This window comes from Peromyscus eremicus, chromosome 6, assembly GCF_949786415.1.
Source record: "Peromyscus eremicus chromosome 6, PerEre_H2_v1, whole genome shotgun sequence".
Lineage (NCBI taxonomy): Eukaryota > Metazoa > Chordata > Mammalia > Rodentia > Cricetidae > Peromyscus > Peromyscus eremicus.
In genome coordinates, this window is record NC_081421.1 from 90748113 (window position 1) to 90772797 (window position 24685).

The 24685-nt window shown below is 37.1% G+C and overlaps 1 protein-coding gene across 1 annotated transcript in view; it reads left to right on the plus strand.

The window, feature by feature from the left end:
* The window catches only part of Dpyd (dihydropyrimidine dehydrogenase), an 839421-nt gene that overhangs the window by 424804 nt on the left and 389932 nt on the right, over nt 1–24685 (plus strand). The window contains exon 13 of the mRNA XM_059266163.1: nt 7080–7295. Within this exon, the coding sequence (XP_059122146.1) occupies nt 7080–7295 (216 nt within the window). The remainder of the gene's footprint in view (nt 1–7079; nt 7296–24685) is intronic.

The following is a 24685-nucleotide window of genomic DNA, read 5'->3' on the forward strand; positions in this document are numbered from 1 at the left end:
ATAGCAAGGTGGTACTCATGTTAAAATCCTGGCACAATGCTGGTGGCTATATAAATGGTATAGTGACTGTGGAAAAGAGTACAGCTTTTCCTCAAAAAACTATACCTGGAATTTGTATCACTAAAAAGTATCAAGAATGTATCTGCAGGTATATTTTTAATAATTGAAATCAGACTCTCAAAGGTATATGAACACACCATGTTCAACATCTTGTTTTTGAAGAACCCTTTACATGATACTGCCAAAAGTGGCTAAATAGCTTGATAGTTGTGAGTGGGAGAAATACACATGGGTTTGAATTAATATTTAATTCCCTAGTCTTATTCTAAACATCTTTTTTTAAAGCTATGTGAATATAGATTTTTCAAGAAATGAACACAACAGGGTCATTACTTTGTAGAAAATTTTCTGTAGCCTCCTGTCTTTCCTAAAATTCTCATTACAGATAGTAACTTCTCAAAATGGGAAGATGAAATGTTATTTTATGGTAGAATTGTGAGTGCTAGGCCTTAGCCTGTGCATTATAAAGCTGCTAATCTACTTTTTAAGTTTCTCCTCTGGATGACTAGATCTTCTGAGAGCTGAGTACCTGAGCTAGAGACAGTACATTAACCCAGTCTGTGAGTTAAGCAAACTGTGAATAGCTACTCAATGCTACTTATTCTTTATTTTAAAATAATTATGAAATGCATCTAAAACAGGTATAGCCAAAGCAGTCAATGGTTATTATATGTAGTTGAGATTTAAATATAATGACAAATAGAAGCTGCTTGATATTTTAAAGGATTTCAACATATTGGTGTTGATTTTTTTCCCTTAATAAAATAGAACATTAGAAACAATGTTGCTTTCGGCAGCACTTAACTTTGTTATTTTTGTCTTTTTAAATAATTATTTTAACACAAATGTAGTGGGAGAAGAGCAACTGGAATACATAATTATAAACAAGTTGCTTTTTCCCATCAGCATCAGCATAACCATTACATTCTCGGATATTTCTATTAAAGTTCCACAAACTATCCAAGTATAATATAAGAAACACTGGTAAATAGTAGGTGATGATGTCATGCAATGTGAGTCCTCATGATGGCTTCAGGATGCTATTTGACTCCCATTCTCAAATATTTAAATATTATGCATTTTAAATTTTTTGTTAAAATTTTTATTTTGGGGGTTTGATATTTTAAGACAGGGCATCATGAGGCCTAGGCTGACTTTGAATTATCTTGGCAGTTGCAACTGGCCCTGAATTCCTGATTCTCCTGTCCCATTTCCCAAGTGTTGAATTCTAAATGTGTGCCACCAAACTCAGAGTGAAAAGACTATGTGTGTTTTCATGTATGTGTACACATAAACATACATATGTATGGTCTATATGTGTATGGCCGTGGCAGGCTTCTTGCTAACTGTTCTTACAGCTCAAATTAATCCATTTCTATTAATCTATACCTTGCCACATGGCTCGTGGCTTACCGGCATCTTCACATGCTGTTTCTCATCGTGGTGGCTGGCAGTGTCTCTCTGTCTCAGCCTTCCACTTCCCAGCTTTATTTTCCTCCTTGTCCCACCTTTACTTCCTGCCTGGCCACTGGCCAGTGATTTATTTATTAACCAATCAGCAACACTCTTAACATACAAAACATCCCACAGCAGATTATAGCATGCGTGTATTTTTATACTCTGAAACTTAATAACCCACTGTATTACTTACAGCCACTTGAGGGCTCTTTCGAGAGGCTTTGCAAGCAGGCAAGGCCAACCTTTTGCCAGTACAACAGAAGCTTTCTCTACAATAGTCTTGTTTGGGAACATCACAACCAAGTGACAAGTAAAATAAAATTAATCTCATCATTTTAAACATAGATTAAACAATTCTCTGTTGAACTGCATGGAGACCATAGGCCATAGGGTGGACATACCTATATGGAATATGACTATCTGAACATGCCTTGTTTATAGCAATAGAAAACAAATAAAAATAAGCCTCATGGAAGAAGGGCTTATTTTTTGAAATAAGGTAAATAAGCATAGATTTTTACCACTATTTTATATGAACTTATCACCTTACTGAAAAATGCAAAAAAAAAAAAAAAAAAGGAGAGACAAGGTTGTGTATCCAAGTTCAACATTTTAATACGTTGAATTTTCAGTTGTTTTGTGTGTGTGTGTGTGTGTGTGTGTGTGTGTGTGTGTGTGTGTGTGTGCTTGTGTGTGTGAAGCCAATCCTGCTCTTGCCAGGTGCTAAAATGAAATTAAGCCGGAGGCACAGGCATGTAAGCAATTATACAAAATATGATGAGGAAACAAGGACTTTGCTAGAACAGCTAATCTAGGGGATGGTACTGCACTCCCTATTGCAGGGTAGTGTAGAATTTTCAAAACATTCAAGCCAAGCAGAAACTATCATACCACATACACACACACACACACACACACACACATACACACACACACACAAGCTGAAAAGCACACATCTATAAATGGTGTTGTTTTGCTTGCAACATTGTGAATGGTGCAACCAGTTGAAGCAAAAACACTTCATCATGGAACCAGGGACTCAGGGAACAGTGGGAGGTAATACCTGAGCAATGGTGCTGGAGGATCCAGATTGAAACTGGGATATGGAACACTTGGGAGTTCTGCGGGTAGGGACAGGCCTTGCGGAACATTGCAGATGAAATGAAATGAGAAATTTTAATTATAACCTATATAAATTTAGGGCCTCTTCTAATCTGTGCCATCAAGTCAAACTTTAGAAGTTGTACTTTATATGATTAAAATCCTTACTTAGTTTCTCCAAAATAAATTCTCAGGGGAAGAAACAAGTTGTAAAATGTTTATTGGCACCCCTCTCAGTTTCAGTGTTTCATGTGTCTAGCAACGGTTCCTGAAACATTCACCCTTCAGTCTACACTGTAGGTTGTGGGCTTGTTACAGTCCCTCAGTCTCCATGTTTATTACCCTCACCCCAGTCCTGTGTAACTTTGGCCTTTTGGTTTCATTTATTTTCATTTCTCCTGTTTTGTGTGTTGAACAAGCACAGAAGTTGAGGATGGATTATTTATTAAAAGCCTTTGTTTCTGAAAGCATTAGCCTACTATATAGAAATACATCCTTTCGCGTTTTGTGCGTGTGTAGTTGAGGCTCCTATAGGCATCCCACACAATTTCCTTTGTCCATAGATTTTTCTCTGTATCATAAAACTTTTGAAGTCAAGTATCACTGATTATCCTGGTTCTGCATCTTATTAACTTGTAGGGATAGTCCAGCTGAAGGCGTGAATCAGCATGATCTGTGGTCCAGATTAGCCGGCAGGGTGCCTAACTTGACCTTCACTAGATGAGTTTCAGGCTATTATTTTTTCTTTTCAAAGATTGTTTTAAGTATGCTATCAAAAACTTAACTAATTAATTAGCACATCAAACAAATCAGACAGCATTATGGAACTCAGAAATGAACCTATACATGGAAGTTCAACTAATTTTCAAAACAATATGTATTAGGAAATGAAGTGTTGCTTAAATAAATGTGTTGGGAAACTGTATAAACACATACAGAATGGTGAACTTGGATATTTAGTTTGTACCACATAAAACCCAATTCTTAGTGAACAAAAGAATTAGGGGCTAAAGAGTTGGCTCAGCCATTAACAACACATGTTGCTTTTGTGAAAGACCTGGGTTTGGTTCCCAGACCCCATCTGGGGGTTCACAATCATCCATAACTCCAGTTCCAGGAGATTCAATCCTTCTCCTTACTTCCTTAGGCTCCAGGCACACAGTGGTGCACAGATATGCCTGCAGGGAAGATATCCATGCACATAAAATAAAACAAATGAACCTCAAACAAATTGAACGTAGGACAAGAAACTTCCCAACTATTACAAGATAACATGGGGAGAAATTACACAACACTGGTTTTGTTGATGTTTTGAACTTGACTTCAGTTAAGATGGATAAGTTAACAAACCTTATCATGTCATTCCATAGTCATAAATCATAATGCCACTTTGAAGCCCATAAAAAGTTGTCAACCTAGAATAAAAATATAATTTAAATAATTGTTGTAATAGACCCTGAAACCTGTTTGTTTCATGTAATGATATGAAATGTAATGACTATCATTAATGAAAAAACATAAAGATATAAAGAACAAAAGCACAAAGAATATAAAAAAAATCAATTATCAAATAGAATGACATACTGATGTGAACAATTGGTGGTAGAGAGATACACAGAAATCACGTCCTGCTATGTACATATGCATGTGGATGAAACTTTCTTCATTCATGGATAGCATTATCTTACTATTTGTCCCAGGTAATACATGGTAGACACCCGTTCACTCAGTGCACCAGTTACTTCTGGGTCACTTCTGGCTCTGACATAGAATGACTTTCCACAGTGGAAATTGCAGGGAACTAATAATCAACATCTCTGTCATGTCTGTTATTTGCTAACACTATCAGGTGACTGGAAAAATAGTATTGTCTGAAATTGAAAATCTGGATAACATGTGTTTTAGAGAAGAATGCAATAAGGTACAATTTAAAGCTGTTTGATATAAGGGCATCCACCACATCAGCAGCCAAAGGTGGTGAAACCTCTTGGAAATCTCAGTGTAGGGGCTGAACATGGGATTTGGAAGGTATTGGTCTTTCAGTGAGAGCTAAAGCTTGAGATTCAGTCCACAGAGTCAGGCACAGGTGAAGAAAGCTTTTGTATAATGCAGGAAAAGAGGCACAGTTTAGGGCCGAAGTGGACAAAGGCAAAACAAATACAGCCTCGTGTATGTGCATGCACACAGACACACACACACACACACACACACACACACACACACACACACACACCTGTAGCTGGCCTATACATATTTTAAGATGTATAATCTATTAGCTGCTTATTTGAAAAAGCTTTGTCTATATGTATATGTTTACACCTTAGTTGTTCAGTATATTTACTTTTCTTTTTGTTAAGCTTAAAAGAAATCCTGCAAAATTTGTCCAAACATTTTATTATAAAATCCAAACAGTAACTTTCTTAGGTATTTTAGAATTGGGCTGGGCCTTATTTTTTTAAAAATACATATATATAGCAATGCAAACTTAATTATAGATACTATATACCATACATACTTACATACACACACACACACACACACACACACACACAAACACACACACACACCTCTTTGGGCTATTCCCTTGTGCTGTAATGACTGCAGTTATAAACAAACTGAAATTCATCTGCAGTATTGAAGAGACTGGATATTTCAGTGCCCGGCTATAGCAAACGGAAAACTGTCATTCATTTCTCGTTAGAGATATACATCACCATTTGTACTCTTCCTGTAGACATCATTCACAATGGTGCCTGGTGTTTTGCCTGTGAATGTGCACATAGGGACAGTGCTTGTGATTTTTCCCAGTTTACTTACCTCTCACATTGAAACTTCTCCCTTACTCTAACCTAAAACATACTTGATCCTGTTCAAACTATGGTCAAATAGAATTAAAATGCTATCAATACCAAGGGTCATTTTCTTCCATTTCCATCTGTCTGATGCCTGTATACATGAACACACCACACACACACACACACACACACACACACACACACACACACACACACCTCCAACTTTACGCTAATGCTAAAGCATATATTCACATTCTTGTCTAGGTTTATACTTTAAATAATATTTGATTCCATGTGAAGACAAGAGCGAAGCATAACGAGACTTCCCAAAAATGTGCCTCTGAAGGGGGAGGATGTAGGCTAGGTGTAGAGAATTTGAATTTAATCAGGGAGGGAGGAATAGATGAAATGATACAGGGAGGGAAGCATCCATGAAAGCCAAAGATCCCTGGTGTAGAAGACTATCCATAGCTAGAGCCTAGATGCCATCAGGCTCTTTAAATAAAAAAAGAAAGAAACACAATAGCCTTTCAACTGGCAAATTTGATGCCTTTTTGCATATTAAGTGAGCTTTGCTTTGCTCTATAAGTGGTGGAGGGCTGAAATGATTTCTATGCATGTCATGGTAATCTTTATCTACACAAGACACATGCCTATGAAATTAAGGTTCTGCTCAAATAACTTTTCTTTTGAGTGATGATTCACAAGAGAACAGAGTTCCACTTTTGAATTAAGTAGCCCTGTCCATTCAGTAACTACTTTGCCTGAGAATATTCATCCATTTTTGTATTTTTCAAGTATTTGTCTTTCAGAGATAAACAGAAAGAGGGAGGAGGGGCCAGAGGGGGATGGAAGAGGGTGAGTGAGGAAGGGAAAAGAAAGAGGGCAGAAGTCATTCGGCAAGACTTTTTTATCCTTTAGTGAGCCAGGTGCTTAAGGATTTTTATTACAACATATTAACATCTTGGTTCCAGTGTCCACCGAAAAGCAGCTATGTGCATTTCTAAGTGAAAAACTGAAGATTTTTAATGGAAGCTGGTATCTGTTTCTGTTAGATTTCTGAAAAAGCAAACTCCTTCAATCCTCAAGTGTGTTGTTTCTGTTGCAATTAGAAGTTTCCCCGTGGCCTACTTTCGGCCTTCCCCAATATCCCTCTGAGGTAGGAAATGAGACAGCCAGAAGTCCCACTGCTGTACTGAGAGCTACAGAGGAGAAGAGACAGGGCATGCTAAGGGGCCATCCTGAAGCCACATCTAGAGCAGTGAGATGACTGGGAAATGGATTTAGACCTCCTCACTTGCAGCAGCCCATATCTCAGTGCTAAGACATTTTCCTAAATTAAGTAAAAAGAAGCTGGGCTAATGGAACCAGAAAGATAAATTTGAAAATGGTCCCCTCTTGTGTTTGAGGCACAGTGGGTTTGAAATAGAGTTTTTTGTTTGCTTAATTGATTTCTCTTATGTTCACCACATCTATAGCATCTTTCAACTTGGAAAATGATAATAATTTATGTTGGGGCACTGAAATCTGACTTTGGACCAGTTTTCTTTAGGGATGTGGACCAATTGTATTCATCTGAGTGGCACGATGAAGAGATTTGGGGAAAGATTATATGGCAGTTCAGATGTGATACAAGAGCAGTTATTGCTGACTTGTTTCTTGCAGGCACAGTATGGAACCTTGGTGTCTGCCCAGCCTGAACTGCCCCTTTTTTACACTCCTGTCGACCTAGTGGACATCAGTGTGGAAATGGCTGGGCTGAGGTTTCCCAATCCCTTTGGCCTCGCCAGTGCGACACCAGCTACGAGCACACCAATGATTCGGAGGGCCTTTGAAGCTGGATGGGGTTTTGCTTTGACCAAAACTTTCTCTCTTGATAAGGTAAGAAAATATTACATGCAAATGTCTGTAGATGTAACCAACCTTCTTATTAAATAAGAAACACAGAACCAATGCAAAGAAGAAAGCCAAGAGTTCAGAGCTAAGAGCTAAAACCTTACCCTTCCTCCTGCGGTGGTCCTACCTCTCCGAACCAGAACTACCCCTGTGTTAAAGTCTTTTATATAGAGTTCCTGTTCTGCCTTCTCATTGGTTGTAAACCCAACCACATGACTGCCTCATCACGGCCTGTCTGTATAGACCTCCAGGTTTTCTATGATTGGTACTGAGATTAAAGGCATGTGTATCCAATACTGGCTATATCTCTGAACACACAGAGACTTACCTAGCTCTGCCTACCAAGTGCTGGGATTACAAGTGTACACCACCACTGCCCTGCTTTCCTATGGCTTGCTAATAGCTCTGACCCCGGGCAACTTTATTTATTAACATACAAATAACATTTTAATACAAATAAAATATCACCATAAATGTCTAACATGCATTTTTGTTAAAAGATAAATATAAGATGGAACGTTTTAAAATCTAAAATATGATAATTACTAAATAGTGGAAAACATTAAATATTATAGTTTAAATTTTGAATATATTCTCATTTTGTATTGTCTAAAAACCATCAAAAATATGTTTTGCCTGGTGCTGCAGCCCAGTTGGCAAAGTGCTTGCCTGGCAAGCACAAAGATCTAAGGTCAATCCACCAGCACTACATAAAAACAGGTATGGTAGAACATGCCTATAATCCCAGCACTTGGTAAATAGAGGTAGGAAGATCAAAAATTCAAGGCCATCCTGGGCTACATTGTCAGCCTGAGCTACATGACAGCTGTCTCAGAAACCTATACACAAATAAACAACAACAATAAACTAGTGTGCTAGTGATTTAACAATTGCTAATCCCTGTTTTAATTGAATTAAATCACTTTAATTGTTTATATTAGAAGAATGTCATATGATATTCTATTTGTATGTATTGTGTAGTGTTTTAATCACATTAAACCTTCCTGTCTTAAATGTTTTTATTTCCTTATGAAAAAAGCTTCCAAATTCCTTTCATCTACCTCTTTGAAATGCAGAGTATGTTCCTGAAGTTTATAGTCATGATTTTATGTAGTAGCACACTAGAACTGTTTTCTAAGTAATTTTAACCCAACTGATCTACCATTCCCCACTCCTCTTTCCTCCCACTGCCCCAGCTTTTAGTAAATATCATTTGACCCCCAACTTCCACTTTATCTGTCTGTTTTAAGCTTCTGTATATGAATGAAAGCATGTGATTTAAGTCTTCCTCATGATTGGTTTATTTCACTTAACATAATGATTTTGAGTTGTACCCATGTTACTGTAAATTCAAGATTCCATTTTTATGCTGAAAGAACTCCATTGTATATCTGTACTATATTTTCTTTATCCATGCATCATTAGATAAACATTAAGGAAGTTTATATTTTTGTGCTATTGTGAATAGTGCAACAATTAACATGAAAATACATATTTTTGACATATTGATTTCATTTCATTTGGATATATATCCCATGGGGGGTGGCTGCCTGATAATATGAGAGTTTCTATTTTTAATTCTTTGTTTTGACATTATTATTTTGTGATTTGAGAATGTGTGTAAATGAGAACATATGGTTCAATTCAAAGTTAGGAAAACAATGGATTTAGTTTGCATAAAATCCTATTATTCACTACATGTCTTACAGACTTCCTCACCATAATTTGTTGACAGTGGTTATAAGATTTCTCATGAATTTCTTAATAAAAACATACCCCCACCAAATTAATTCCATGTGACGACAGTATGGTTTTATGCTTTTACAATGAATGCTACATACTTAGGAAATAAATAATTAAATTTGAGATCAAATCTTTAGTACAAAAAGCAGGGCTACTGAGATGGCTCAACAGGTAAAGGCACCTTCAGTCAAGGCTGGTAACTGGGGTTTGATTCCTAGAACTGAGATAATAAATGGGGGAAACTGACTCCTAAAAGATTTCCCCTGGTGGCTACATGAGCCCTATGGCAAGGGGATGCACCCTCTTAAGAACACACACACACACACACACACACACACACACACCACTGGCACACACAAATAAGCAAACAAATAAATGTAAGATAACTTTAGCATATAAGCATATAAATGTACAGTTCCAAAGTTGGATGATTAATGGGATAGAAGAAAGACAGCATCCTTACGTGGTGGTGAGGTAGAAGTCTAATTTATAGAATGAATAGAAGCATTTAATCGGCCATTTATTGAAAAAGTTTTGGATGACAAGGCCCATCAATGTGGTTAACACTAAGTTGTAGTTAGTAATAACTAATGTGTAAGAATGAGTGGAGCTAGTGACTAAAGAGAGTATCATTATTTAAATCAGCCTTATCCTTGGGCAAAGAAAACAACAGAGAACTAACAGGAGCCATGAAAGCCCATTCTTCCTGAATTCTTCGGTTACTGGAATCAATAGCTGACATCATTATTAAAGTGTTACAGCTTTCTTAATCTGACAGTTTTGGGTTGGGTAAAGGTGGTCCAGGAAATCCAGAAAACTCTCAGGAGTTAGAAAAATCAGAGCAAGAAAAAACATGTTTCTTAAGGATTTTCATACTTAAGTAGAAAAAGTATATATGAACATCAAGCATTCAACTAAATATTGAGAAAGACTTTTGCTAAACAAAATAATAAATTGAACTGGACAGTCTCTATGGATTTAAAATATTGTGGCGTAGTTGTGTTCAGTTTTGTAGGACATTAATAGTGCATTTGTCTTTGTTTCTCCTCCTATTTTAAGAATTATGGAAGCTGTAATCAAATGTTTAACCTGTTGGTATGGGAAGTCTCCAGAGCATTTAATGATGTGTTCATTGTACTATTTAAAATGCACATACATCAACAGGAATAAGTATTTAATCAGGTATAAATGAGGAATTATGTTGGAGGGACAGGTGGTTTGGATTTGCTGCTGGTTTGCCAAAAGTGATACCTGAGTCATCAGAGATACCATTCTTTCCTCTGTTGGTGACATGCATTGATTCATGGTCCTGGATCATTCAAGAACACAGAAGCTGTCTCCTTTGATAGGCTCACCAGCAGAAGCAAATTTAGAAGCTAATTCCTTCTAAACTTATAGTTTGAATGTGATCTATCCATTCAGAAGTCTGTACTGCAAGATGAAAGGGAAGATAGGAAAATACAAATTAAATCTGGCACAGGAAACATATTGACAACCCTGCTTGCTTATTTTGATAGTGGTACAAAACTGGTATGCAAAGACTACTTTTAAGCTTATCTGTGAAAATTGCAAGGGCAAAAATCACAATGCCATCTTGCACATGAGTAATGGCATGTCAAAAAACGATACTTTCCCATACATGAGCTTATAGAGCACTCATTCTACCTGCTGGAAAACTACAGTTTGTTTCTTACTTTGTCCTTAATTACTGATTAAGCCTGTTGTGAATATATAATTGCATCATATGAGTACTTATGCTTTCTTATGGATGAAATGTTGTTGTATACAACATTTGAACTCTCATTTCCCTCCACACAACCTTTCCTAAAGACAGGTATTATAATATCACATATAATACACATGTGTGTGACATTACAACAGACCAATTGGGATTGGCCTTATTATAATTTATTATGCCAATTCAAGAATCTGTTTAAAACTTATTATAATTCAGAATCTTGACATTTGAAATTTGGATGCTCATAATATGACAAAGGCTAGTCTGTGGAGTTTTGTTATCATATGAAATATTAATATTTCACAACACATCTCTGATGAAGTACAATTTGCCGAGCCTGCATATGATAAAGAAATTAAATGCTCACCAAGGGAGTTCAGTCAGAATTAGAGCCCTGCTTGAACATCTGCTGGAAGTTTCATTATCCAGTGCTATGCCAGTGCGGCTCCCTTGTTTTCCTAGATTGACAGCTGAATATTGCCCTGGTTCCTGCAGCAAATACATTTAGCTCAACATTGCCCCCCTCCCCTTTCTGTTTTATTTTTTGGTAGAGTGTTGGAGGCTGCTTTTGATTTTCAAACTATATTTTTTATACTCTTGACATTTGTGGATGCCACATTGAGGTCTAATACGGTGTAGCAGCAATAGGCCATTGACTTGCAGGGAAATGCCAGCTGATATCTCAGTAAACAGAAATATTATTATTCTTCACTGTGCCGTCTGTATAAAAGCTGGGTATGCTTTCTTTAGGGAGGCAAATGATCAGATTTTTAATGCCAAATATAAAAAGATATGTGTTTGCTTTTGTGTTAAATAACATCAAAGATGGCTTTTATTAACTCACTTCTTCCTTCCTCAAATCAATCTTTCTAAGAATGAATGTCCCAAAATAACTAAATCACTTTCTTTGAGATGTTATTTATATTTTATAAGAGTGACAAGTGATATTTAAAACCAAATTGTGAAACCATTTTCTCCATAAATGTAAGTTCAAATTAAAAAAACAAAAAGATGGAAGAGAAGCCAATCTGTCAAGCTTGATTAAAGCTAAATTATTAGGATGAAACAGAACTGCTTTGTTTATGAGGAATAGTACAAAAAGTCTGTGGGCATCACATAAAATAACCCTTGACCTGGGCTTCACATTACATGAACAAGAAACAGATAAAACATTTTGTTGATGTCAAATATCTTTGTAATTCTATCTTCTCGTAGAGATCCATATTCTGTACTGCAAATGTATACCTATATATATCAAACACCCAACTGAGCTCTTAGTAATAAATATCTTGAATCAGTATACTTATTTTAATATCTGTCAGATGGTTAAATAAATAGGCAACAGCATAATATATTATCTCTCAGCATTAAAACCTGAAAATAGTATTGTTTCCTCAGTATTGCCTTGTAGTTGTATTATGGATTGTAGCTATTTGTGTAAAATACAAACTTACCACATATCACAATGCTGATAACAAACAGGAAGAGTTTGGTAAACTTTTCACAGATACTTCACAAAAATGAATAAATAGATTATTTGCCACGAGCATATTGAGTTTTTTCCCTCAACCATTTGAACAGATAGTTAACACATAAAGGAATTGACTGCTCTCGGTATTGATCTCAATCACAGGAGAAAGGCCAATTTAAAATTTCTCATCTTCTGTGTTGTTTTCTATACCTGTCTGAAGCTGAAAACATCGATGGAAATTCTGCATGCATGAGTGATGTTTTAAGAATGAGATCACTGAAGCTTTCAAAATGCAAAGGGTTATTGAGAAAATGCAATAGGAATCACATTATATTAGGAAAATATGTAAAACTACTCTGGTCTGACTATGTAAGATCATGTATTAGTAATTCTGACAGAAGAAACATAACTTGTTTTTTTTGTTTGTTTGTGTGTGTGCATGTGTATGAATGAGGAAATCGGAGGTTAACATCTGGTGTGATTCCTCGATCACTTACTTCTCCATTTATGTTTTGAGGCAGAGTCTCTCACTGAATCTGGAGTGCACAGATTTGGCTAGTCTGGCTGAACATCAAGCCCAGAGATACTCTTGTCTCTACATCCTCAGATATGAGATTTAGCATATTCTGCCCTTAATTTTTAATGTAATGTTTTAATTGAGATATGAGACTCAAATTCAGCTCCTCTGTTCTTTGACAACTGAGACATCACTCAGTAAATTTGATTTTTTTCTTTTTAGTAACAAAAGCTATGCTATATCTTTAAGTCAATGCAGCTCATTTAAGTCAATGCAGCCCATTTTAGCTATGTAAGGATCTGTCCTAGAAACCTGTCCCTTTTACTGATCCAAGATCAGCCTTATCTTAATTTCAGTCCATGGTTTTTGTATAGTTCTATCCTGTGAGCCATTATGAAGCAAATTGTTGTACATCTTTAATGCAATACAAATGTGTTGAGTTTTGTTTTTTTTTAAACTTTTGTTTTGTTTGTTTGTTTGTTTATTCATTTATTTATTTATTTATTCATTTAAGACAGGGTTTCTTTGTGTAGCCCTGGCCATCCTGAAACTCATTCTGTACATCAGGCTGGCCTTGAACTTACAGAGATTCTCCTACCTCTGCCTCCCAATTGCTGGGATTAAATGCATGTACCACCACCACCTAGCTTGTGTTTGTATTGGAGTTTGCTATTACTGTAGCTATTGTTACTATTCATGTAGTCACATATTCACTATAACTTATGGATTTTTGCAGTATATCGACAGTGCTTTACTACACTATTATCCATATTAACTACACAGGTTTTTTTTTTTTTCAGATAAAGTAGTATTCTAAGTTAAATAAATTTTCCTAGTCTTAATACAATTATCTATTTGCATATAACCATGTATCATGGAAATTTGAGCTGTATGTATATGCATATTCTTCTGGTCCACATGGTGCTTGTGGGACTCATTCACACATGACTTCCATTGGTAGATGCCCAGAGGATGTCAAGATGTTATTACTAAGGACTCTGGAGTGTTGTATGCTGTGTTATAGTTGTTGAGGTGGCTGAGCCTTTCTCTCTGTCTTCATATCCTCTCATGCCTTAGTCTATCCCATCAGCATAGAAGCTTATTGGCCTTGTTCATAAAGTGACTGTGTTCCAAGAGGACTGAAAGCTGAAAGGTCTTTTGAAGCAACAATCCAAAGCATACTGTCAGTTCCATCTTAATCTCTTGACCACATTACAACTTTATAGTCATCACACCCACTTATTGAATAGAGGTGCAAAATTACATCACAGTGAGATGTGGACTCATATCATAGTCACCTTTGCAAATGTCCTTCAGTGACAATATTCACATGACTACCAAAGGCAAAATGTGTCTACCCTTCCAGGATTCCCCAAATGCCATCGAATCATGTGGTTTCATGACCACTATCCTTGATCTTGTGATCTCTGATAGGTCTAAATGCATAGACACATAACTGGAGTTTTTTCTTCTTATGTAGGACTGAGTGAAATAGAAAGGCATGCTACCTATTCACCAGACACCGAACATAAATTGATATGTTCAGGGGCTGGAGACAGGGATCAGCAATAAACAGAATGCATTCCTCTTGCAGAAGACCCAGTGTGGATGCCAACACCCACATGGTGATTTCAAACCACCTGTAATTCTAGTTCTAAAGGATCTGACACACTCTTCTAGCCTCGTATGCATGAGGCATACATGACTATCTATCACAGACTGTGGGAAGGCCAGCTCCACCAAACTGCTCCAGGGTTGTGAATAGAACTCCGAGTAGCAAGGGAATAATAAACATTCTTTTCTATCTAGAGGCTAGACTTTTTTCTATCTGAGGGTATTTAGAAAGAAATGTCTATCTATTTGAGGGGTAAAATAAGGAGACACATATACTTTCTGATGATAACTTACTCTCTTTTACTTCATCTGGAAAAATCTTTCTCTGAAAATCTCTCTGTCTCCACATAAATGCATTCCACATTGTTACATTCTCCATAAATTCTCCACACTGCCATGTACCTCTTTTGCACAGTTACATCTACACATTTCTTCTATCTACTCTGTTATATTCCTGTAGCATGAATCTTAAAAGGTCTTATTAATAAAATCAAACCTGGAACAAGGTATTGGGGTGAACGCTGGAAGATCAGAGAAGCAGAACAAGCCACAGCTGCCTCACTTTGCCAATTCCTCAGCTGATCCTGTTTCCTCATACTGGAAGCCTCTGAGTCCTTACCCAAATGGATCTCAGCTGAACTGCTTCTTGAAAGCCTGAAAGCTTTACCAGGCTCTAGTTCCTCATCCTCATGCCTTAAATACCTTTCTGCTTTCTGCCATCACTTCCTGGGATTAAAGGCTCTTGTTACCATGCCTGGCTGTTTCCAGTGTGGCCTTGAACTCACAGAGATCCAGGCAGATCTCTGCCTCTGGAACACTAGGATTAAAGGTGTGTGTGCCACCATTTTCTGGCCTCTATATCTAGTGGCTATTCTGTTCTCTGACCCCAGATAAGATTATTAGGTGCATGATATATTGGGGAACACATTATCACCACATATTTCTTCACATATTATTACATTGTTTATTCACTCTTTACTCACTCATTCTTTCATTCATTCATTCTCTCATCTTACTTTCACACTTCTTCTCTGCCCAACTTTAGACAATTGTGTGTTACATTTTCTCTCTGCCCATTCAGCTACATCCCTCACTTAGCAGGCACACCTATATAACACACACTCATGTACTCACTCTTACCATCTGCCCAGTTATTACACCATTCCTTCACATCACTCACTCAGCACACACCCACACACACTCACATACTCATTCCTACCCTCTGGCTAGCCCTTTTCACAGCGGTTCTCTTCTTAGCTTTTTATAGCTCCCCTTCACACACCCATGCACACACTCACATGCTCTCTCAATTCCTCCTTCCCCTCTCACTGCCAGATTCTGGACAATTATACGTTCCATTTTCAGGGTCCAACCCATTCTCATAACCCATGATAAGTCACACAGTTTTTCTCAGGCTAGTTAGGTCACAAAGACTGGCCAATGAGTAAACATTTGGCCTTACATGTAACTTTTTTCCCAGACAGAGAATGACATTGAAATTCAGGACTTAACAATAACAGTATCAGGCTGAACCTTGAGTGGTAGGGGTACGTGCAGAAAGAGAACTACTGTAGGGAGTTATGTCTACCAAAGTTGCTTCAGTTCTGACCTTGATTCATCAAGAAACAACACCTGGGATCTTCTCTTTGTGTATTTTCTGCACAGGCAGCTTAGTCTGTTTTGAATTGGTTCTAAAGTCTAAAATTAATTTTCTTAGTGACTGAGAATACTGTTACTTTCCTGTGTCAGTAAAGAAGAATATTCTGGTATTATTTCTATACATCAGAATTATACAGCTTAAACAGAAATTATTTTTCTGATCATTCACAACTATAAGTGTGCCCAAAGATGGAATGCTTTTCATGAGATAAACACACAAGCAGTTGGAAAACACCAATAGCAGTTTTTAGCGAAGAAATGTAGTGGCACATGAGAGAAATTACAGACAGAAAACAACCAGTTTCCATAGCTAGTGACCCCATGGACTTTGCCAAGTGGGGCTCCCCTACAGAGAATTATTAATCTGACAACTTGACCTATTGAATACTAGTTGTCACCTGCTATATGGTCCCATGACCACTGGTAAAGCCATTGCTACCAGAAGCTCTCAGTAAGCATCCATATATACAGTCAGGTAGAACACTCATACACAAAATTTAAAATAATGATATGCCCGAGAGGACTTGTTAGATATTATTGTCATTCAGAAACAATAGTCCAAGACAAATCACGATCCCCTGTCCATAGCAGGGGAAACTGAAATTCTATTTGGCAGTTATCTTCTGGGATAAAGGGTATTTCTTTCTTGTTTATAGTCTGTTGTTCTCTTTGGTAGTGGTTCCCCACTTCTTTGTTCTGCTTTAGGTTCAACACTCTGAGCTATTAATTCTAGAATTGGGTGCCGACTCTCTCCTTGCAGATAGCAAAGGGCTCTTTGGCAGCCTAGTAGCATCTTCAGTATGTCTCTGCCTATAGACAGCTAAAGTCCACTATTCTACTGCTTTGTTCTGAACTGTCCCCTTTAGTCTAACATTATACTGTTGCCACCACAAAACTATTTTTGTGTTTGCTGTAATTCTTTCCAGAACAGATTTCCTCCTATCCTAGGCATGCCTTGTTGTAATAGTGCTACTTCATGAGACTCTTACAACTTGATTGTCTACTTGAGAGATTCTAGTAGGGACCACTCTAAATCTTTCTAGAACTTAACAAACTGTCTTGCTGACACACTCTTGGTATGATCTTCAGTGGAACGTGCTTGAGAATCTTCTATCAGGGAGAGACTAATTATAAACAATGGCTTTATTTTCTAATGTAGCAGTCTCTGAGCACTTTGAGTTGCGTAAGTTTTACTTAGCAAATTAAATATGTCCTTCTTAAGCTTTTCTCTGTCTTACAGTATATACAGAAACACTCAACTGCCACTTTTGGCATTCTGCCTAGACACTCCCTTAGAATCACAAACGTATCATGCACTTTCTCTTCTGGATTATCACTGGTAAGATTGTCCTGTCTAACTGTAATCCAGGTTGCTATCTTCCCAGGCCCCAATTAAAAAAAAATGCTTATCACTACATTTTAATCCTGTAGGAAGTTTATTGTATGTGTTTCCATTTTTACCAACAGCCTATTCTTTGTTTTACAAGACTCCCAATCTCAAAGCTAATGCCATGTGCTTTAGAATTGGATATCCCAGCACATGATTGATTTCTGTATCATTTGGGATATTGCTGCCTGTTGAACCCCACCCAGTAAACAGTGGTTGAAAAATAGCTGATATGTAAAATGAATAGAAAATCTCTTAATTAAAAAAATAACAACAAGGTGTGTGGTCCTCCCACTCTCTACCATTTGGAGAGACTAATCAGGGCTTGGCTTGACACATGTTGGTTGTTCCCACTTGTGCACTTGCAGTCATTTCACAGAGCTTGGTGATACCCTGGCCACCAAATAACTATGGATGCTTGTATTTCTACTGAGAAATACAACTGGCACAGAACGTTTACAGAGACTGCATGTGCCCAAGACACAAAGCATGGTATTTTAACAGCTTGACCACATTCACATGATCACAGTCCCTCTAGACCCACTTTTTCCTAATACATTACCTTCCTTGTAGGTCTCCAGCATGCAGCTTCTCTCCTATCTGAGGGGCATGTGACTTGGCATTTGTTCTGTCTGGGAATGATCAGCACTCAGATTTATATTTGACTAGTTCTTGCTTCTTATTTACATTTCAGATAAATAGTTTGCTCCTCAGAGGAACTTCTTGACCTTTCTAAAGTTTCTGTGTATGTCACTTTACCATAGTGGTTTCCCTCACTATACTCACTGTTGCATAAAATGCCCAGGCTCTTGTCCATTTATTTGTATACTTTCTGGTTTAGCTACTCACAGCAAGCTGCATGTAAAAAAGGACATTTTATTTCTTGCTCACTACTGTGTGCCAAGCACCAAGAACAATGTCTGGCAGGTAAGGAGGACTCAAAGCACACTTGTTAGATGAATGAATAATCACAGGATTCTAATTTGAACCACAATTCCATCTGACAGCCCTTCAGTGGCTCAGAGACAGCTCTCATGTCTTATCCATAAGCCTTTTCTTTCTTTCTAAATCATCCTGTTTTCCTTCCATAATAAGATTTGCAGATTTTTACCACGTAGGTTGCTTATTCTCCCATGTGGATTTCAAGAAACTTGTTTTGATCCACATTATCTTAATTGAGAGGAAGTTGTGCCTGCATTTGCACAGATTGGACAAATTGGGATCACCTACCAGCCAGACAAGAACTGGAGAATAACACTGACAAGGCTTTAAACGCTAAAAGAAATTACTGAAAACTCCGTGAATATCTTAAGTAATATTTTCGAGCCTATGTAAGTTTATTTGGGTTACAATAAGGAATGTCATATTTATTTCCATAACTCATTTTGGGATACCATTTTGGAAATATAGATCTGCATTCTTTTAAAACATTAAACTAATCAATTTTATTATCATTCATATTTTCTATTTCTTATCAAGAAAGTCTATAACACAATCATGAACAAGAGTCCATCTTGCTATTTCACTATCATTCTGGATTCAAGATTGGTGTTTATTTTTTATTTAGTGCAAAATATTGTTCTCCTGATACACACTTGTGCTTTAACTAGAGACATAATTATTTTTTAAAAATTCAGTCTTACCTCATCTAGAAGGCTATGGACAGCCGGAAAATCAAGATGATTTCTTGTACTGTTAGTTTAATTATTAGCTAGTTTGGTTACTTAATTGTTATTTATGTTTATTTGTTTTTAAATTCATGAAACTGTCTTATCCTGAAATGATAAAGAATAGATTAATTAAAAGGCTAGAGTTGACACATGCTGGTCCTCTGGGGGAGTTTATTCCAAAGTTCCCAGCTGTTGGCTGGACCCTCATCTTCTCTACAGCCAATGAGTGTGTGGTCCTGTGTGCTTGAACACATACTCACTTATATTGCAAGTTCAGTATTGAAGCTCATCTTGAAGTTATACTCCAATAAATATGCCTTTGTCTCTCCCTAAATTCTCATTTATATCTACTGGCTGCCTCACCATGTTTGTGAGCTCTGTTTGCTAAACAGAAAATATGAATTAAGATATTTGCAAATATAAATTGACAAGTACATTTCTGATGTTAAATAAAACTCCTTTAACTGTAGTCAAAGTGATCATTTTAATCATGTACATTATTAAAGTTATTTAGATTGCTTTGATGTATTCCTTCTTTTTGTGAAAATAGATCTTTTTTTTCTCACATGGTATATCCTGATTATGGTTTCCCCTCCCTCCACTCCTCCCAGTTCCACCACACTCTCCTCTTATCTGGATCCACCCACTTTCTTTCTCCCATTTGAAAACATGCTTTTAAGAGATAATAAGAAAATAAAGTAAAATATAAAAAAGCTAGTATATCATAAAAGAAAAAAAAACAGAACGTAAAGAGCTCAAGAAAAGGAACATGAAATAGATATAGGTGCAGAGACCCATTCATTTTTATAATCAGATCCCATAAAACACTAAATATGTGCGTCAAAGACCTATAGGGCAGTATAAATACATATACACATACATGCGTGTGTGTGTGCGTGCGTGTGTGTGTGTGTGTGTGTGTGTGTGATATGTGATAAAACACACACATATATATTATCACATATATTTATATATGTGATTTTTTTTTAATCCTAAAAGAGAATCTTGAGACAGGAATCTCCAAAATTCATTGAGTTGGTTTTCTGTTGGCCATACAATGCTGAACATGCAGCCTACCCTTAAGAATAGTTTGTTTCGGGCTGGAGAGATGGCTTAGAGGTTAAGAGCACTGGCTGTTCTTCCAGAGGACCTGAGTTTAATTCCCAGCAACCACATGGTGGCTCACAACCATCAATAATGAGATCTAGTGCCCTCTTCTGGCCTGCAGGCCTACACACAGGCAGAACATTGTATACATAATAAATAAATAAATCTTTAAAAAAAAAAAAAAGAATAGTTTGTTTCACTGGTCAGACTCCCTTGGAGAAAACTAAATTTTCATTTGCAAGTGATTATCAATTGGAGATAGGTTATGACTTAGGGGTTAGAACTCTAGGACCCCATTTGGTGTAGACCTGTGTAGGCACTATACATGTTGTTTCAGTCTCTGAGTTTGTTGTGTGCCCATCTTGTTGATTTAGAGTGCTTTTCTTTCTTGGTATCCTCTATTTCCTCAGGCTCTTATACTCTTTCTGCTTCCGGTTCTTGGTTCTTCAGGGTTCTCGGAACCCTAGTGGGAGGGATTTGATGGAGACATCCCTTTTAAGGATGAGTATTCAAAGGTGTCTCATTCTCTGCATAATGACTGGCTATGAGTGTATTTGTTCCCATCTGCTGCAGGAGGAAGCCTCTCTGATGATGGCTGAGCAAGGCACTGATCTATGAGCACAGCATAATGTCATTAGGAGTCATTTTAATTACTATGGTTTTGTTGTTGTTGTTGTTTTGTAGGATTTTTTGGTTTTTGTTTTGTTCTGCTTTGTTTTTTAGAACAGTTGTATTTGTTCTTACACTGGGTTTCTGGGCTATCTAGTCTCAGATCACTGAAGCAGTGTTGAGGATACATTCCATCTCATAAAGTCAAATCAGATACTTGGTTGGTAACTCCTATGAGCTTTGTGCCACTATTGCCCTAGCATGCCTTGCAGGAAGGATACCACTGTAGATCTAAGTTTTGGGGGCTGGGTTGGTGTTTATATTTCTCCTTTGGTAACATTCAGAGTACCTTTCCTGTAACATTGATGCTAGCACATTGGGTGAATTCTCTATATAGGCACCAGCTCATCTCCACGTGCAACGAGTTGTGTAGGTGTTGTCTTCAACAATGGGGCCTTGCTTTCAGTGTGCAGAGGGCAACCTACCATTTTGGCAACAGTGTGGGTGGTTCATGCATTCCTATAGGACTACTTTGGCCAACAACTCAATTATATATAACCCAGTGTCTATACTTGTAACTTCCTTTAGTGAAAAGAAATGTTCAGTTAGGACTCTGTTTCCCTGTTATTTGGCAACTTTGTTTAGATCACCTTGATATATGTACATATTTTACAAAGCTTTGACTGTGTTAGGTTTTTATATTATCCCTCAAATGATCCTTAATTTTAGGTTGCTCTCCCAGTTTGTCCGCCCTTGTGCTCCTCATCTGTCCTCCTCTCCACTTGACCCTCACTTACAGTCAACCCATCTGTAACTATTTATTCTATTTCCCTTTCCTAGGCAGATCTCTCCCACCCTCCCCAATTCCCTTCCTCTATACCTAACCTCTGTGGTCCTGTGGATTGTAGCTTCGTTATCATTGACTTAACAGCTAATACAAGTGAATCCATAAGGATTCTGACTTTCTGAGTCTGGGTTACCTCATACAGGATAATTTTTTTTCTAGTTCTATCCATTAACTTATGAATTTCATTCTTTTTTTAGGAGTAATAATCCACTGTGTAAATATATCACATCTTCTTTGTCCATTCATCTGTTAGCGTTATCTAGGCTGTTTCTAGTTTCTGGCTATTATAAATATAGCAGCAATGAACATGTTGAACAATTGTCTTTTTGGTAAGATGAAACATCCTTTGGGTATATGTGCCCAAGAATGATATAGCTAGTTCTTGCAGTAGATCAATTTCCATCTTCCTGAGGAAGTGCCACACTGATTTCCATAGTGTCTGTATAAGCTTGCGCTCCCAAAAATAATGGATGAGTATTCCCCTTACTCCTCATCCCTGCAATTATGAATTGTCATTTATTTTATTGTTCTTAGTCATTCTGATGGGTGTAAGATGAAATCCCAATTTTTCATTTCCCTGGTGACTAAGGATGTTAAACACTTCTTTAAGTGTTTCTCAGCCATTTGAGTTTCCTCATTTGATAAATAGGTTTAGAGCTGTACCCCATTTTTAAATGATTTCTAGATATGTAGTTTTTTTAGTTCTTTACGTATTTTGTTGATTAGATCTCTAATGATGGATAGTTGGTAAAAAGTCTTTTCCCATTCTTTAGGCTGTCACTTTGTCCAAATGATGTTGTCCTTTGCTATGAAGAAGCTTTTCATTTTCATGAGGTCCCATTTATTAATTGTTGATTTTAGAATTTGTGCTAATGGTGTCTGTTTCTGTGCCAATGAATTCAAGACTATTCCCCATTTTTTTCTTCTATCAGGCTCACTGTATCTTGTTATCTTGTTTTATGTTTTTTTTTTTGTTTTAGTTCATTTGGAGTTTAGTTTTATGCAGGGTGATACACAGAGTTCTATTTTGATTCTTCTACATGCAGCCATCCAGTTTGTCCAGTACTATTTGTCAAAGATAACGTCTTTTTTCAATGTATGTTTTTCTGACTTTTTATATAAATCAGGTGTCCATATGTGAATGTATTTAATTCCATATCTTCTATTCAATTCCATTGATCAGCATGACTGTTTTTATGCCAATAGTATGCTGTTTTTATTACTATAGTGCTGTGGGATAATACTTTTGTACACTGGTTTAATACAACAATGATTGGCCAGTAGCCAGGCAGGAAGTATAGGCAGGATAAGCAGACAAGGACAATCCTGGGAAGAGAAAGAGTGAGCTAAGAGACACCAGTTCACTGTCCAGGGAGCAGCATGTAATGACACACAGGTAAAGCCATGGAAAATGTGGCAACATATAGACTAACAGAAATGGGCTGAGTTTAAGTGTAAAAGCTGGTCAGTGGTAGGCCTGAGCTAATGGTCAAGCAGTTTTAATTAATATAAGCCTCTGTGTGTTTATTTTGGTCTGAGTGGCTGTGGGACCATGGGGCTGCAGGAGCTGGATAGACACAGAAAAATCTTCAGCTACAAATGGCACCCAATGTGGGGCTTAAACCCATGACCCTGAGATTAAGAGTCTCATGCTGGGCTAAGAGACAATGAGAGGGCAGAACAGCAAGGCGATAAAAGTCTGGATAGACAGGAAGTCTTGCAGAGCTGATGAGGTAAGGTTGGTTGGTGGCTCTCACTATTTCCCTGGTCTCTAAGGTTTTCACCCCTGTATTTCACTGCATGTTTTTTGTTTAATAAAACTGCTTAGAAATTTGACTATGCTATAGCTCCGTTGTACAGTCAGAAGTCAGGAATGGTGATAACTCCAGCAGTTCTTTTATTATTTAGGATTGTGCTAGCTATCCTCCATTTTGTGAGTGTGTGTACGTATGTGTGTGTGTGTGTGTGTATGTGTGTGTGTGTTTCCATATGAAGCTGAAAATGGTCCTTTCAAGATTTATAAAAAAATTGTATTGGAATTTTGATGAGAAGTGTATTGAATCTGTAGATTGCTTTTGGTAAGATGGACAAATTTACTATATTTATCTTACTGATCCGTGAGCATCAGAAACCTTTCCATTTGAAGATATCTTCATCAATTACTTTCTTCAGCTTTTATCACATAAATTTTTTAGTTCCTTGGTTACCCTAAGATATTTAATATTATTTGAGGCTATTTTGAAAGGTGTAGTTTTCCTGACTTCTTTCTCAGTGTGTTTGTTGTTTCTAAATAGGGAGGCTCCTACTTTTTGTGTGTTAGTTTGTATCCAGCTACTTTGCTGAAAGTATTTTTTAGTTAAGGGAGTTTCCCAGTGGAATTTTTAGGGTCACTTATGAATATTATCATATCATATGAAAATGAAGATACTTTAACTTCTTCCTTTCCAATTTGTGAACCCTTAATTACCTTCAGTTGCCTTATTGCTCCAGCTAAGACTTCAAGTATTTTATTGAAAATGCATGGAGAAAATGGACAGCCTTGGCTTGTTCCTGATTTTAATGGAATTGCTTTGAGTTTCTCTCCATTTAAGTTGATTCTGACTATGGGCTTGCTGTATCCTGCCTTTATTAAGTTGAAGTATCTTTTATTATGATGGAGTGTTAGATTTTGTCAAAGGCCTTTTCTGCATTTACTGTGGTGATCATGTGGTTTCTGGTCTTTCAGTTTGTTTATATGATGGATTACAGTTATTGATTTTCATATATTGAACCATCCTTGCACCTCTGGAGTGAAGCCTAGTTGATCATGGTGGGTGATCTTTTTTATGTGTTCTTGTATTTGCTATTTTATTGAGAATTTCTGCATCTATGTTCTTAACAGAAATTGGTCTGCAATTCTCTTTCTTTGTCAGATATTTATATGGTTTGGGGATCAAGGTAACTGTGGGCTTGTAAACATTGGGCGAGTCCCTTTCTGATCAATTTTGTGGAATAATTTAAGGAGTAGTGACAT